The 18,125-nt window shown below is 36.0% G+C and overlaps 1 protein-coding gene across 8 annotated transcripts in view; it reads left to right on the top strand.

Annotated features, from left to right (window-relative positions):
* SRBD1 (S1 RNA binding domain 1) overlaps positions 1 to 18,125 on the top strand; it is a 114,478-nt gene that overhangs the window by 57,271 nt on the left and 39,082 nt on the right. For all 8 annotated transcript variants that reach the window (XM_085543114.1, XM_085543116.1, XM_015857535.3 and 5 more), the window contains one exon: positions 11,056 to 11,138. In XM_085543114.1, coding sequence (XP_085399240.1) covers positions 11,056 to 11,138 — 83 coding nt within the window. The remainder of the gene's footprint in view (positions 1 to 11,055; positions 11,139 to 18,125) is intronic.

Here is an 18,125-nt window from a genome sequence, read left to right as displayed (position 1 = left end):
TTCACCACTGTCTGAACTAGTCGTGGAGTTTGTTGATTGGGAACCATGTAAGGTTATTTTGTATTACTTCACATGTATATTTTTGTTCATGTTTCTTCTTGTGCTTGTTTTTATCAATCCTAGCTTTCTCGTTTCTTGCTTTTCCTTCAATTTGCTGTCCTACTCAGTCCAAGAAAGCACACTTAAATGCAGTAGCTATCTTAGATAAATCTCCAAATGATGACTTTCTTAATCTTTCTTTAGCAAGTTTCTGGCCTGGAAATTCTTAGGAATGCATCAAAATTGGTCATCAGAAAACAGTTCTGAAGTTATGTGGTATCTGAGGGTAAAACTTTCAGGATTTCCCATGTTCCTCTTTCCTCTCATTTCCACAAAAGGGAAAAGGGAATTTGTGTTAATTCGATGTTTTAAGAGAAAGCTTTTGTGAGGATTTTGTTTCCAACCTCTGCATCAGCCCTTCTCTTCCCAAGACAGGGAGTCGAGCAGAGTCTGCTTGACTCATTCCTTCCCGCCTACAAACTGGTTCCACCCTCATCATTTTGTCCCTGGGCCAAAGAGATTTTGCTTGTGTCATGGTATGGCCTGAGCAAACATTAGGCATGTGACATTTATGTGTTTGTGACAGATGCCACTAAGTTTCCCATGGGCTGAAGTTCTTTCTGTTAAGGATATATCAAATGTGGTATTAGAGTAAATGAACAGAGAAACACCAAGAGGGGGAAGTCTAATTATTAATAGTTTACCAAATATGGCCAGTTTTCTTTTTTACTGAAGTTTCTGAAATGTTCAGACACTTTTATTTTGTGTTGCAAGGCAAAAAACAGTAAATGGAAATCAAAATTTGTAATACATGATTGATTTCAGTATTAATTATCTAGAATTCATCATTTCTCCATTATTACTATGAGGTTGCTTCAGGCATAACTTGAACGTTATTGCATCTGGTTTGAAAACACTCAGCTCTTTTAATCTGCCCCAGCAGTACCACAGAGTGGATATCAATTGAAATAGGATAGTGTAGAAAGGGAAAAATAATTGCTTAGTTCCGTGGATGTCAGCTTGTAAGGAAATGACACTGAGAAGTGTATTTATTACAGTAGAATCTTTCTAGATGTTGTAGACTAAAGACATTTCTCAAGATGTCTTTTGGTGTCAATTTGTAATTAGCTGAACTAAAGTTGTTGATGCTTTTTTTTCTTTTTTTTTTTTTTTTTTGTAAGCTAAACAGAAAAGTGTGAATTTAGGGGGGAAATAATAACTGCTGTTGTCTTTCTTTGCAAACATTTTTAATAGCCTTTACTTTTGTACTTTTGATTTTCATTTGTTTAATTTGCAACAAATTGAAAAGTGACGTGGTGTCAAAGCTGACTTGTTTTTTATTTTAATTGTGTTACATCATGTCAAGTTCTGTGCTTACATGATAGCATGTAATACGTTAAAAGAAGCTGACAGCTGCATGATGAAGTGTGACATTTATAGTTAAAATAAAAAGTACAACTGATGTGAGATATCTGTGATCTTAACGCAGTTTGCCACTTTAACATTTCTCTCAATGCAAACTTCAGGTGTTTTTTAGTTACACAAGTAGGCTTGTGTTTGTCAGGTATGTGAGTGTAAAATATTAAGCACACAACATTAGAACTTCAAAATGTTGTGAAATCAGACATATTTGCGGTGATGTTTAGCAACTGTAATAAATCCCATATATTATTTCATATATTCACAGATAGAAATAGAAGACATAAATCCTACTTTTGAATAAGTAAATCCATGTATTATCCTAGTAACTTCTTGGCTAAGTGTATAGTGGCGAAAAAAAGCATCTATTGGGAGTGCTAATTGGATATATTAGTTAAGCCAAGAATTTTAAGGGTTATTTTTATTCTTTGAGCTGCCTTTGAAGGACATGGAATGAGTGGGTTTGTAATCGTTAGGAAAGGTAAACTGATTATACATGCTTAAACTACAGTGGAAATTTTTTGTAGACATTCATGCAATGCTTTTTAACACTGTTGCACATAGTTGAAAGAAAAAAATGCTCACTTCATAAGAAATTTGCTTGTATCCATGTTGCAGTCAATGGAGTAGGATTTGTCCAGTTTTAGAATTGTCATCCACAGAGATGGGTACCTCCCACAGAGGTGGGTACCTCTTTCTTGCCCTAGGCATTATGAGCATTAATTCTTTATGTTGAACCAGGTTCTCAAATAATTTTTATAGCACCAAATGTGAATATTTCTTGAAAGAGTTGAAGCTTCTGTAAAATCGTATAGGGTGGAATTCAACTAAGTAGACAGTAAAAAACCTGATGAAATCTAGTTATTTGTTTTGAGTACTGCAAGAAGGTATATATATATATATATATATATATATCCTTCTGATAGTCGTTCTAGGATTAATGAGCAGAACAGTTATCTTTTTCAGCCCTAGATTATTAGGAGATGAGAGGCTTGTAAGGTAGAGAAGTAAAAAGATTTCCTGCTTGGTAGGCTGAGGAAATTCAGCTGCAGAGGTTGAGGAGGGTTCTGTCTAAAGAACAAGCTACTGGGGTGCAATGGCTGGGAGTTTTGGATGATCTGGCAATGAACTTGCTACTTGTGAGAGAAGAGAGTAAGACTTCCTCGTATTCTCCATATCTGAAGCTTTATAATGGGCTGTAAATTTAGGGTGGGAATTTTTCTAGGGGAAGACGGTGTATGTGTTGATCATCTGTGTGTATCTTATTCATATTTGCCCTCGAGGCAAACCCTTGATAATTGGAGGAAAGACACTGTGGGAACAGAGGGGCTCTCTGGTTGAGATTTGCTTGTGCTTTTCTTAGTGAAAGACCTGAATGCAAGTTTCCATTTGAAGTATTTGTAGGAATCACGTTCAGTGAACCTGTGTAACAGTGTAAATATATCAGTCATTCTTCATGCCATCACCTTTGGTTCAGAAAACTGTCTTTGCCTGAGTGAAAGAAAAAAGCTAAACTCCATGCCAGTCTCAGATGGGCTTGGTGGCAGTCATTATCAACTTGATTTTGGTTGGTGTCACTGAGCCTGTGAGCTCTGGAATTTGGATCTTCCAAAACTTGATATCTTGCTTTACTTCTGTCTGTTTCTATATAGTTTTGCCCAGAGGTTTATTCTGAAGTATAGAATCTGTATTGCTGATGAATTTGGGGTTCTTAGGAAAAGAAATAAAATGAATCTTTGCAGCTGTTAGTGTATAGATGCCACCAGACTTTTTTACATACATTTTTCTTCACTTCTATAATTCCATGTTATTGCAGAATTTTTGGCTGAATAAGGTTCACTGGACTAAATGAAAGGATGGGGTTGGACAGCGTAAGTTATACAGGAAGCATATATACACGTGGCCCTTCTCAGCACTGAAGGGTTGGTGCGCAGACAGACAGAATTTATGTCCTTCCCAGAGGCCTGAAAAACTTCTTGAGCTACATCTTAAATAGTGTTTTAATATTGTTCTTAGTGCAAAGTGGATGACGGATGCACCATTGTTTAGCACGTGCTTAAATCAGAATTTTTATTTTCTTCTCTGTAAAGAGCAGTTGATTGATGGAAATAATCTCCTCCACTTTTTGAAGCAGCTTTAAAACTCAAGAAACAGAAGTGCAGAGTTCTGGCCTGATGGTGGAGAATTGCTGTGGGGCAATTGTATTTCCCTGATGCACATTCAGTAACATTAAATAAGGAATTATTTAATTAAATTGAGGAATTACCTTACATTTTTATATGACTGGTCTAACAAACAAGCAATCTCTTCTTTCACTGTTTAAAAAGGAAATTAAAAACTAATATATTCAGTTCATTGCACAGATTCACAAAAATCATGCAGAACAATTGTAAGTACTAGAATTATTTAAACATGGAATGAAGTAGGAAAGGGCACATCCTTTCAGACATCGTATTTGTATTAGCTCTTCTTGGAAGTAATCCTGTGCTAAGCCTCATTTACTTCCATAGTTGAAAGTGATCAAATGCATTTGGATTTTAATTTGCCCTTCTCTGTTCAGCTGCTGAAACAAGAATTACATACTTTGTCTAATGTAGCACTGTCTAGTGCTCATTTTCTCCCAGCCATGTAGCTCTGTCACCCAGTTAGAAAAATAATGAATGTAGGTAAAGTGCTGCATAAGATTACCTTTTGTAAAGATTTGGAGTAGTGAGAGGGCAAGAATGCGTGTCATGTGGCATGCACAGGTATTGTCTAATATAGAAACTGTGTTGTTTCTAAAGGATGATTTCTGAGGATAAAGAGTCTGGGAGAGCAAAAGGTCACACAGCACAGCTTGCCTTAGCATTGTCAAATCCCATCTGCTTGTCTTCTCTCCACAGGGCAGAATACATTGGATTATTGTACACTCAAAGTTCAACAAACCACTTGCACTTTTCCTTGCAAAAGAAAGCCTTATAGGCTTTTGGGGCTTGTTAGGACTTTGAGACTGTCATGCCTACAGGGTTTTATTCCCTTGGGTGCTGTTAAAGATAGAGACGTACAGTTCAGAGCTGTCATCGTGGCCAGCAGATAGAAGGTAAAGATCAGAAAAAATATAATTTCTTTTGACTTTATCTTAAGGAAAGTGAAACAGTTTGATGATTAGATGTGTGGGACATAGTGCCTTGTTGTCTTCTTGAGCTAATTTCTTCATCTTCTTAAAAGAGCACTACTCGCCCTTGGCAACCCAGGAGAGAAGGTCATTTCTCAAAAACTTTGTTGGGAAGAAATCTTATGGTTAAACTGTTTGTGCTGCTGAGTGGAAGCTTCCTTCTACAGCTTGCCATAGATGACTGGTGCAAGATCCACAAGTATTCAAAAAGAGTTACAAGAAAGGAAAGTAAGCTCTGAATTTTGTATGCATTAAAAACATTTTGCTTCTGCTACAAAGTCATACCTGTTTAGTTGGGTTGCATGGAATTACAGGTGAACAAAAAGAAATTACGTTGTATTCTACAGCATTTAAAAATGAATTTATTGTACCTGTTGGAAGGGAAAAGGTGGAAACAAAATGATTGATGACCTGTTCCGGAGAGGGCTTGTTCCTTCTCTCCATCAGGAGTGTGCTCTTACCAATGAACCAGAAGCTGCTCTGAAAGTGTGAGCTGGGTTCTACTGTTTAATCAATAGTCTGTAAGTACAGGTTGTCTGAAAAATAATGGGGCCTCTTACAGTTGTTCGTGAACATCTGTGCCAACATCAGGTTTTTTTGTTTGTTTGTTTTTAAGAAATAGATAAATGGATTTGAGTTAACCAGAAGCAGTAGGAATGGATTTTTACACAGCATTTTCACCAAACTAAGAGAGGTTTATGCACGTAGCTATTAACTGACTGTCATTCTCTGAATGGGTTTTAGTCTACAACTGTAATCTTTGCATACTTTGTTGAAAGATGTGATCTTCACCTAGTCTTCCTCGCATGTGCTTATCTGGATCTGAGTTTAGTTGATGGACTCGTCTTCTATTTTTCTTCTACTTACAGGGCATTGTTTGTTGGACTTTTAAACGATCTGAAAATATACCACCAGTTCTGCCTAAAAGCTATCTCCTGAGATAGAGCATTAGTCCAGGCTCTGGCAAAGGCAGTTGCCATTAGGGTTAGATTTGAAAATGGTTTACTTCCCTCCCTCTGGATGTAACTCTAAGCATATATATGTGTATTTTCCATAGAAGGCCTTGTTGCCTCCTTGAAGCATTGAGCCAAGGGAGTGACAAATACAAGGCTGCTCTTTTATTTGTGGAGATTTTTGTTTTGCTTTTAGTATAGCAGCACAATTCATGAAAGCTGCTGCTGTTTGCTTTTTTAACTATAGACATAGGAAAGAACATTTTGGTCACTTCAGAAAGGTTTGTTTTTGTTGCTGGCTTAAATGAATAATTCTTGTAAGTACGGAGCTTCAAGCAATTTTCATGTTTTGTAGTCATAGTAATCAATGCCATGGTGATGCAGTTAAAATTAGGACCAGTGATCTGAATGTGAAAAGTGGACTGACAGTTTCTACCTCTTAAGCTGAGCAGATGGGAAAGACTTTTCTGAATTTCAACCATCTTGCAAGACTAACTGATTTCTAGGGCAGAACAATCACATCATGCTCCAGTTAAATAGTCATGTATCTCCCATCTAAGATCGAATGTGGAGAAAACAAACAAAGCAAAGCAAAGCCATTATCTTGTGATATAGACAGATATAAAAAGCATTAATGCTAAAGAAAAGTGGAGTTTTGGGGTGTTTTTAAGAAGAAAATAGCGACTTAAAAATCTGCATTGTAATATTCACTTACTGAGGATTTTCTCGTAATATTTTTAATTTTTCCTTGCTTTTTGTATTCTGCAGTCTCTTTTAAAGATTTTTGTAGTAAGTAAATAGAACATTGTCATTCATTATTTCATTAATCTTAAGCAAATAACAGATTATCAGTTTTATGGAGTTAAAAGTAAACTAAAATGTAACCTTTTTAAAACAAAAACCTGCTCACTTGCCACAGAAGAATTTTGGATGAAATGCAGCTGTTGAGCAGTTGCTTAAAATAAATTGCATACTTTAAACCCACCAAGAAGATATATGAGGATTCAAAACTGTGTCACAAATCCTGACCTACTGAGAAAGAATGCTTAATGAAAAGACTACTGTACGTTTCACTGTATTCTTTGCAAGAAGGGTGAAATTCAGGTCAACAGGATAGAAAGCTTCCAGGACTCAGGAAACCTGAACGATCGATCACCGAGTAAACATTATTGCAGATACTTATGGAGAGTAATTGATCTTGAACACAATAATAAGCTTCATAAAAGGATTTAAAAAGTTGTAATGTTTCCATATCTACCCTTATATGATATATTGGCAGTAATTACACATGCATTTATGAGTTAGTCTTTGATTACATTAACACATTATTTTTATTTAATTGACATTTTCTGTTTCACCCAGACTTTTAAGGTGTAAAGGTTAATTTAAAAGTAGGAAGAGGATATGTTTACTTTGAGACATTTGTAGCTGCACATCTCAATCAAAACAAAATACAGGAATTATAATAAAAACACAAAAAATGATGTTATTTATGACAAAATTGAAGTTGTAGCTCGTGGCTGCTATCTGTTTATTTAAAAACTACCCACTACCTTCATATCTTCATTGTTTCAAAACACAGATGAGTGTTCCCACTCATGAGGTAGGAAATTTGTCATAGCTATTGGTGAGAATACGTTCTTTTCTTTATTCCATATGTAATTCCCATATATACGGGTGGTTAAAGAGATGCCGTCATCAAGGCATTAAGTTTTGGCTTTATGGTGTGGCTCTTGCATATAGCACTTCTAAAAGATAACATGTTAATATGTGGCTGTCTAGACCACAAAAATTGGCATGCTGCCCCAAAAGTGGGTACAATACTTTAGACTACAACCTATTTTGTTATGTAGTTGACAGACTTTCTTGTTGTTCTTGCACCTTCATAAGAGTACATAACTTTGGTCATAATTATTAGTTGACATCTATTCCACTACTGAGGGAAGGCAGGTAACCCAATTTGTAAGTCTTACTGATTTTCAAGAGAGGGCACTTCTTTTTAATCTCTTTGAAAAATGATATTGCTGATTGTAGAAAGTATTAGTAAAACCAAAGTTCAAATACATAGTTGTGTTTGTGAGGGCAGTAGTCTTAATTTTGGATTTTTTAGTTGGGGCTGATGAGAGACTTGCCCTTTTCAGAGAGGAATATCAGATAATGAAGTTTTTTTCCAAGCTTAGGAGGACGCATCTTTTCATTAGCTGTCAGGGAACAAAACATTTTAATATAACCTTGGTTTTTCTGTAAAGATGAATCTGGGACTTACATGAGTTGTGCAAGCAGCTCTTATTCAAGCTTTTCACCCACCAGACTGTCATCACTGACAGGCAAAAAGACATAACTATCTTTTTTGTCTTCTCAAATAACCAAAGGATGTTGTGAACAGAGACCACCAAACAGTTAAATAAACGTTTGTTTGTTTATTCCAAAACAATAGAGAAAGTCCCAGTGACATTGCACTTTTGGTAAGTATGCTTTCTGCAACCTTCTTTTTCTTTCTGTTTGGAGATGAAGTTCATCTGCATTAAAGTCAGAGGACCACCTAGGCCATCTTGTCCCCTCTAGCTTTAAAATTTTATGTGAATTTACTGCATGGCAGCACAATATGTTGCTGTCATTCCAAATATTGCAATGCTGTTTTGTTCTTAATTGACAACTTGAAGAAGCTTTTCATGTATCTGGTGTGCAGTTTTTGTCATTTTCTACTAGAAGTCCATGTCACCACAATGCTAATGCCCTTTAATATGGAATAACTTCTTTTCACGTTTTCGTTGGGCTATTGTATTTTTCAAATGGTATTTCAAATGTTGCAGGTTTGGTTCACTGATTACTTTGAGAAATCTAGTTTTCTGGTTTTGCCCTACGTGCAGTCATGGATTTTTTGAATTTTAGGAGCATAAATGAGACATACCTTTCATAGCAGTGCATGTGAGAATGTACCACCCACTTCATTGCCATTATTCTAAAAGTTCATGATTTGTAGCCATTCCTGAGATGCGCTTTAAACATACAAAAAATGTCTTTTAATAAATATTGAAGTGTAATAAATATTAGCATAATGTTTCAATATGAAAAATGCTTGAAATGTAGTGATGTAAGACCATCAGGTTTTACTACCTATGATTTTGCAGTATGGTCTATAGGGAGTAGACATTGGCATAGATGCAGAGCCCTCATGATTTCAGTAAGACTCTCCTTGTATTGCAGGAATCTATATCATCAGTGACACAGAGTGGAGCCTTATTGCCACCTGAAAAGATATGGCTATTGAAGCATTCTATTACTATAAGAAATGTGGCTTTGCCTATACGATGGACAGTAGATTGTCATCTTAATTCAGTGTAGATGTGAATTTGTTCCTAGAGGTAGCACACTCTTACTGTTTTCCCTGTTCTGCTCTTTTGTTTTGAATTTGAAATGTTCTGGAATAAAATAGAGGCTTCAGTGGAAACTGCAGGTCAGCGTCCCACTGGTGCATGTAGGAACTGCATCCCTTAAACCGTACAACTGACTGCTAATTGATCTTCATGCTTCAGTATTGTAACTATTTTCTGTATCATCCATGCAAGCACTTAACTATCTGTGTAACTTAATGCATGTGAAGAGTTTCTCTAGTTTGGGTGGGAATACTGCCATGCATCTGTGCTGAAGGGCTTGCCTGGGTCAAGACCTACATTACTCATAGGATACAGTGACACTGTCAACCTAACTTTTCAAAAGTAGGATCTAAATTTTCCTTTTTATCTGAAGATTCCCTAGAGAAGTTTATGCTTGGAAATGTCCTAAAAGATGTAATAAAAGGACATATGGGCAGTGATGTTTGCACTCCTCTTGTCTAAAATGTAATTTTCAAAATGTTTGTTATGAAGCTAAAAAGGGAATTCTGTAAAACATTCTTCAGATACTGAGTTTATGACAACTTCTTGGTAAACAAAATGCTTGGTGTATGCATATAGGGCTAGGAAACATCTTCTGAATGTTCTGGATCCATGCTTCTTTGTGTTGTGCTCCATTTTTGTTTATTAGGGGACTGGTGATAGGTACTACTAGTGTTTCAAAGTAATTAATGCAATACTTACAGGAAAGCATTTCTGTAGTAAGCTATACTTTTGTGAGCTATGAGCAGCGTACTTGCACTGCTTGACCTTTTCTGATTTTTGACAAGAAGGCATATGTGATAGCCTTTGAATGCACAACCTCTCTCCTAGAGAAGCACACGTATCAGATGTCACTAGTATAGTGCTCTCTGAGCTGAGCTAGCAAACTGCCATTGTCAGCGTGTTAGAATTGATAATAGAAGGTATGAAAAAGTCTTGCATGACCGAGCAGTGAACTTTGTGCTAACTGTACATTTACCAGTGCAAATCCTTAAAAGTGAAATCTCTAATGCTGGACTCAAATGATAAGTTTTGTGGTTATGGTTCGAGGAGCCTGCATAACTAATAAGCATTAGGTATACCGTTTTGGCTTCAAGTATCAAAGTTTAGTCGAGTCCTTTTACGAAATGCTGTCAAGTCTTTAACAATCTGCAGTAGTGGTAGCTGTCATTTAAATTAGGGCCTCCAAGATGATTAAAGGGTTGAGGCACTTTTCATACAAGGAACAGATGAGAACTGGGACCCTTCATCCTAGAGAAGAGAAGGTTTGGAAGGATGTCACTGATTTGTGGAAATACCTGTGTGAGGGAATGAAGAACTAGGCAAACTTTCTGATAGTGCCCTCTGACTTGAGAAAAGAACACACACAGAAACAGAAATTTCCACCTGAACACGCACACACAAAAAAAAACCCTACTTATTTACTGTGAGAATGGTCAAATACTGGCAAACAATGGCAGAAGTTGCCCAGAGACTATAGAGCCTCCATCCATGGAGACAATCAAAACTGAACTGGACACAGTCTTCGGCAACCTTGTCTAGCTTACCTTGCTTGAAAACAAGGAGTGGGGTGAAACAACCTCAAAAGACTACCCAAGAACTTTCTCTAAGTGAATATTGAATCTTGTGGTTGAATAATATAAAAAGATTCAATTCTAAGTGTGCACATTACCTTAGAAAATACAATATTTGCGAAATAAATCTGTGGTTACTCCATTCATTACTTAATGCATATTTGTTGCTACATATCTGTGATTTAACATTAAAGAGAGGAATTTAAGTTGCTAAATGTTTATAAATTTTACAGTATTGAAGCAAGGGAGAAATTTACTGTACACAGTTCTGTTTAACTTTGTGGCCTGAGTGAACAGATTTAATGTTGTAATTACAGTATGAAATCTATTTAAGGTCTTTGTTTGAATTATTCAGTAAAAAAGTTTTATTAACATATTCTTCATCTCCTGGAAATGGAAAATAATTTTGCTTAATTATTGATAATTTCCAGATTAAAATAAAATATTAAATATATAGAAGACTGAAAAAATAGCAAAAACTGCTACATGCTTGTGATTTTCTGTTTAAACTATTGTTGTTTTCTAATTCTGTTTTTCAGTTTCCATAGCTAGACGCGTACAAGACCCACTAGCTGAGCTAGTGAAAATTGATCCCAAACACATAGGAGTTGGAATGTATCAGGTAAGATAATACATATCATTTAAGCAATCCATCATGATAGAAGGCAAAACGAAAATGCTTTTTTTTTATAATCAAGTGCCAACTAGTTATGTCTCCTTTAAGGGTTATTTGTAGAATTCATGAAGTGGTTATAAAATGCTTTTGAAAAAGCCAAAGAATACCTCTTCTCTAATCTCTAGTTTTAACGATAGTGATTGAGACTCAGAAATGGCTGTAGCTGGATTTATAGTCTATTAAAAACATCAAATCAGACAGGTAATTTGATATGTAAAACCTTCTTTACCCCCATTGTTGCAGCAATGGGGTTTTAGCTCTTTGTGTAAAATACAATAGGATATTGATCCTCCATTTAGAAGCCATTAATTTGTGCTATTTGATACATTTCTTAGAAGTTTATAATAAAAACGTTTGTTTTGAAGTTTTGCCTTTACTAAAGTTGATTGACAGCATTTGTCGTCTCATTGGTTTTCCTGCGTCTTTGTGAGTTATTTCTGGGAAGTATCATCTACCTTCAGAGTGTCTTTTACAAAGAGAATGGCATTGTGAAGTGGTTCAGAAGGGAAGTGGTGAGAAGGGAAACATTTATTCATGTACTTTATTCCAAACAAATAAACATTTAATATTAATAATAATAATAATAATAAAACCTTAGCATGTGCTTATCTCTATGTTTGAGAGTATAGAATGAAGTAAATTTGAAAGTCTGTCTGACATGGAAGTCAAAAGGAAAGTACTATAACTTTTTGGATTGGTGTGTGAGTGTTAATGGGGTCGGCTGCAGTTAGGAGATTATAATAATTTACTTTCACTGCTAAAAGTCATGTGACAGGTTTTGAAGAGGCGTAACATGGATTACTGTATTATTGTTTGGTTGTCTTTTTTTTTTTAGAAAGAATCGAGGTCAATATTTTGGTTGGTAAAAGAAGCACTCCAGCTGTTTTTGCAAGCTGTACTTGTATTGCCGGAGACTACATTTCATGTACTCGTGTTCCTTGCTAACCGTGGAATTTAGCAGTAAAATTAGCTTATGTCATTAATATTTCAGTATGAAATATACCATATTTCCATATAACCAGGAAAGTTAGATTTAAAGGTTGATATACTGAGGAGTTCTTTAACTTAGGTATCTGGATTTCAGTAGAAGTAAGGTTTTAATGGTGGCAGCTAAAATTGGGGTGGTCTTCTGGCAAAATGAGTAGATTCCGTCTGAAGCAGACCTGGTTTTTTGTTTTTTTTTCCCATGGAGATAGGTTGCTTTAATTTATAAAAATAGCAGCATTAACAAATGGTACAGATTTTCTTTGGTCTTAGTGTTAAGGGAAAAGAAACTTTGTATTGTTCTTTTAAATCAACAAGTTGAAATGTGATGTCCAAATAAGAAGCCCTTTGAGTAGAAATTATTTTTTAACAAAATTAAATACTTTACTCTTTGAAGTATATACTGTGGATTCCTGAGTGCTCCTAATTTTCCTCGCTTGGCTAGAAGGTATTGATTTAGATGTACACTATCCACCATGACCCATGTGCAACTTGTACAAGCATATACTGACAATGGAAAGGCATAGAGTTGATGGTAATTGTACGTTTTGAGAAGCATTGTTGCAATAATCATATTGTAGTGACTGTTCACTACTGAAGCCAGTGTGACTTACTTGAGACTGATTTACTTGAGACTGTAATGGTACTGATGAGTGCCATTTTCCTGGCTCTTCCTGGAAGATTCTTGGTCCTCCTGTCTGTCCTCTTGGTACTCTACTAGTGGCTCTTGATGTGCATGTGTGAACACTGATGTTTTCTTGTCTTGCTAGCAGAAGCTTTCCAAGCAAATTTTCCTGTTTGGGTATGAATACTTTAATCTGATTTTTCCAGGTAGCAACAGATCTCTGAAAACTGAGCCTGGTTAGCTGTAATTTGTGTTTACTTCCTTTAGATATCCAGAAAGGATTGAATACATGACCAGCTGATGTTATTTTCCTTTCAAGTTGTGAATCTGAGTTTGTAACTGCTGCAAAAATCTGGTTTGTCAGAAAAAAAGATAAACAGGCCCCTGATCTCTTAACAGGTACTTTCTTAAACAAAGAGAAGAATCACCTGATTTATTACGGTTTCTCTCAGTCCAAAATTCCAGTTGCTTAGAGGTCCTTGTCTTCTTTCATCTTTATCTCATTAGGAAAATTGTTCTTTCCTCTCAGACAGGAACCTAGCCAAAATTAATTTATCACCTTCAGGCTATATTAGTATGATTTCTTCTGTAGTCAGGCACAAGGATGATGCCCAGGCCCTGCCTGATGGAGTATATGTTTGCCTTGTCTCCACCCAATCTCAGTTCAAAGCTTAATTCCTATGAGTTAAGCAGTTAGAGTGGCTCAAGACTACACTGTACTGCAAACTGAATTTTGGCTGATGAATCTCCACAGCAATTGTTATGTGATTGGATGGTGTAGATAAGAGCTGAGAACAAATCTGCTTCATGAAGGCTGTGCTTAGGGAATTAAATTCCAGAGGAAAGAAATGGGATTAAAAAGTAGAAGAATCCTAGAGGGGAAACAAAACAAAAACAAACAACAACAGAACCCTTCCTCTCAAACAGAAAACTAACTTTTCATAGGAGAATAAATCAGCACTGGGATAAGCACTGTGTTCACTGTTCTCTTTTATAATCAAAATAACCTCAGGTAAAAGAGGAATTAAATGGGTAAAGCTTTTAAAAGTCAAAATAAGAATGCTTATTACAATACAGAGAAGGGAAAAAGAATGCTGAGAGATGAGGTTAAGTTTGGCTTGTCCTTTGCTTTTGATTTGACGTGCAAAATTCTTGGATGCTAGAAAAACAGTAACCTCAACAGGGAAAATAGAGTCATGGCAGTGGAGCTCGTCTAGGAATACAATATATGGTATGTGTTGAAAGATAAAAGTGTTTGACAAGCTATAATTATTAACAAATGTGCTATATCTCTGATTTTGAAATGCAAAGTCATATTTGGTCTTTATAGTGCAAAACCCTCATCATGATATATTTTTGACTGTGGTAGCATAATTACTATTTAATGCATTTGTAGAATTAACATTGCAAAAGAATGTAAGATATAATATATGCAGCTTTGTAACCTCCAAAGTGCATTGAGTCCAGATGTGGCTGGAACATTTTTGTCAAAGAAATACAATTTATGACTGATAAATCTTTAGCAGTGGCTTTCAGGAAGAAGAAATGGGGGGGGGGGGGGGGGGGGGGGGGAAAGGTGGATCTAAATTTGTTTTAGTCTCTTTACGTTTCTGATCACAAGGGAATTTCATAAAGCCTAATTTAAGTAAATAATAATACAAGATAAACCTTAGAAATACCTTTTCTGTCCCTCTCATCTTTTTTCATCTTGAAATTCTGCTTGTTATTGAAGCATATCGGTTTTTGTATTTGATTACGTATGTGACATTTTATTATTTTATTATTTCAGGTGAAATTTAATAGTCATTTAATTGTGGGGTTTTTTTTGTGTGTGTTTGTTTTTTTACCCCAGAGTATGGACACATTGCATTAAATGGCAATGCGATTTAAGGAATGCTTTTAATCAGATATGCATTTTATTTAATAGGTTTGGCTGCATCTTAATTATGGTGTGGTAGGTGTAAACACAGCCCATTAGTTAACACTGGGGCATTCAACTGAAGTAATATCGCAGTTTCAGATAGAATGAAGGGATTTTGTTCCCCTCTCCTATGAGACTGTGTAGAACACTTTCTCTCCTATTGCTATCTTGTTGCAATTGGACCTTTAGTAATTTAGGACGCAACTTTTTTGCAGGCTGAAACTGAGTGTCTTTCTTTGCCAGCTCCCAGATGACACGAAACTGGTGGGCAGTGCTGAATATTACTGGCCTGTCTTGCATACATCTTTAACTGAGGGCAGCCCTTTCATTTTGTTGCATTCTGTAATATTTTCCCCTCAAAATATGTCCATGGCATTGCATCTGTCAAGTCTTTTTTAAACCTGCAGTTGTTGCCTGTGATGACAGATTGGGTATTAAAAAATTTAAGTGTTAACCTAATTTTTGACAGTGGCATCATTTCAAATTTTATTACTGTTCCACGCTCCCATCGTGAGAAAATATTTACTTGAGGCAGTGTATTTATTAAGCATATTTAATGCTTAATTATTTTGGAGATACCTGAGAGGCAAACTATAGCAAAACATTAGAAGTGCAGAAATCAACTGTGTGGGGTGAACAACTCCATATTATTTCCATAAGCTGTCTTTTCTGCCAGAAGGAGCAGAAAAGCATGAGGCATATTTATTGATACATGATTTTGATTATAAATTCTTTGCATATTATGCTTTCATGAGAGCTATTCTGAAAATAACACCTTCTGTCTGATTGTGTTGGTCCACAGTGTCAGAGGTGGATGTTGGTGGTACAGCAGTAGAGACTGAATCTTCCCAACAGTATTTTGTTACGTTTTGTTGCTGTGCAACCAGAGGGGAACAGTCTAATAAAATGGCATCTAATGTGCATATGAAGCAAAGGTGTGTTATTGAATTCCTCCATTCAGATATTCATTGACACTTGCTGAATGTTTGGGAGACCAGACAGTGGATATGAGCATAGTGAAGCAGTGGATGGTGCGTTTCAGCAGTGACAGTGATTCGTGCTTGCTGGTGCAGATTTTTGTTAAGTGCAGCAAGTAGGTTCTTGTTCATTGCTGATGCAAATGCACAGTTAATGGTGGTGACCATGTTTTGTAGCTGGGAATCTGCTCTATCAAATAGTGTTATTGTGCTCTTTGTATCCGTTGTAGTTTCCATGGAAATTAATAGGAGACATTACTTCTGGAGCAGTCTACATTTTAAATAATGTGGACCAAACTACTGGAGATGGCTGTTCCTTCAATCAGATACATACATTTTTCACTAAGTATTTAAGAACTTTATTTCCCCTTTTTATTTTTTTGGATTAATTGACCCATGGAGTATATGAGTTGTTAGGTGTATTACTTGGATTGCATAGGAGAATCACTTATGTGTGATGTGAGAATACGATGATTTATGAAGTGCAAGAGAGTGCAAGATCTCTGTGGTGTGATTGTCAAAACAATCTTAAAATTGAACTTGCTTTGTTAAGCTTATCAAAACAAATTTGTGTTGGTTTGCAACTTAATTTTTTGTGTTTTAAGAAAACAGGATGTCTTATTTATTAGGTGAACAGTGCTTTTTATATTGTGTGATTCATGTGGCTCCTGTGGAAAACTCAGTTCAGAAGGAATGTGAGAGAACTTTGCTTGAACAGTCATTGTCTGTTTATACCAGTGTTTAGTTCTATGTATGTTACTTGTTATCAGCAGTCTGATGGTATTGTTATCACACCTTTTGGGCAGCTTGTGACAATTGGTTAACTACAAATTTACTTCAAGTTGAAAAAAGTTAAAATGTGAGATTTGGTGGTAAATTAGATTCTGTTTACAACTGTAGGGTATTGTGGGAGAAAGTGGCTAATTCTGATAAGGAGTGTTGACTAGAGGTTATATTGGCATTATTGAAAAAGAAAAAAAAAAAAGAAGCAAAGATTTGTCTGGTTAATTCCTCTATTGGGTCTCATTTCTGAACAAATTCATTGTGACTTTGAAGATGGGCAAGTGGGATAGTATTGCACAAGAACACTCTTAGCTCAGCTTTTCAATAAAGGAAACTTTAATCTCTTTCCTGAACCCCTAGGCTCCTGTAAAGAGGGCTATTCTCACAATTACTATTGGGTTTTTTTGGGGGTTTTTTTTTGAGGAGTTGCTCTGAAATTTGAGGATAAGGGTGGGGGGTTTTAAAGTTCGAAGTTTTAAAATGTACAAAAAAAAAAAAAACATTTTGAATCTGGTGGTTTTCCTCATAAAATCTCATTAAACGCAGGCCAAAGAATGTCAATAGGGAAGAGGTGTGCGAAGTAAATGGATGGGTACACACGTCTGTGCTCAGTTCAGGAATTCTAATGCACAGGAAATTACGAAATCCTTTTTCTCGGATTAGTTGTCCAACCTTCAGCTACGTTTTGCAGACCATCAATTTGCTGGCTGCAAAATCTCATAATTATAGCGTAGTAGTGGTAAATTATTAACTCTGCTAGGAAGCTAAGAAAAAAATCATACGTGTTCTTGCCCAACACCACTTTAAGGGCAATTAATGTGCTCCTCATTTTGAAGAGTAAATTTCTGTGAACTAAGCCTTCTAACATCTATGAGAAGAAAATCTCTGAAGACAGCTTTGTCAAAAAAGAGGTGGGCAGTTTATAATGGTTTTTGGATGTTTCTTCATGTCAGTGAATTGGGTTCCTTTCCAAAAAAGAAGTTAATACCTGCTTGATTTCCATAATTTAAACCCATCTTCAGAGTCAGTTTTGCTGACTGCTGAGTGTGGTTTATAACCCAGTAACTTGGCAGCCTCTTTGCTTGTGGCTACCTATTCTCTGTCTGGCAAATAGCACAGCAATAACACAGTAATCTTTAGATAGTCTGTTATTAGCTGGTTATAGTGAAGAAAAAAATATATAGAGAAAAAAAATATGGCATATGTTATTAATGATTTTATAAATCCTGGCATCCTCTAGGAAACATTTCTGCTCAGTGAGGTGTGATACTGTCCCTTTAAGGAAATGAAGTAAAATAGTACTTGTGTATTTACAAAGAGTGCAAGAGCACAGCAGTATCACTGCATCTGCACATGTCACTCATGAAGCTGCCAATGGATTGCATCTATTTTTCACTGCTGTCACAAAAATGCGTACTAGAGAGCATGTGAAAACTGTCAGAGATGTGCCCTTGTAAGCAGGTAAATTTTAGACTTTAATAATACCCATCTTGCATTGCTGCTGTTTAATATTGTGTGTGCATATATGTATATTTCATAGCTTTTGAAATTTTTAACAAAAGTCGGAAAGTTTTGCAAAACATGTTACTTTATGGAGGGGGAATAACCTACATCTGCTGATACGGAACAGCTGTTTGACAGGT

This window comes from Coturnix japonica, chromosome 3 (assembly GCF_054131305.1).
Source record: "Coturnix japonica strain WE chromosome 3, WE-NBRP24, whole genome shotgun sequence".
Lineage (NCBI taxonomy): Eukaryota > Metazoa > Chordata > Aves > Galliformes > Phasianidae > Coturnix > Coturnix japonica.
This window is presented reverse-complemented; position numbering and strand designations above follow the sequence as displayed.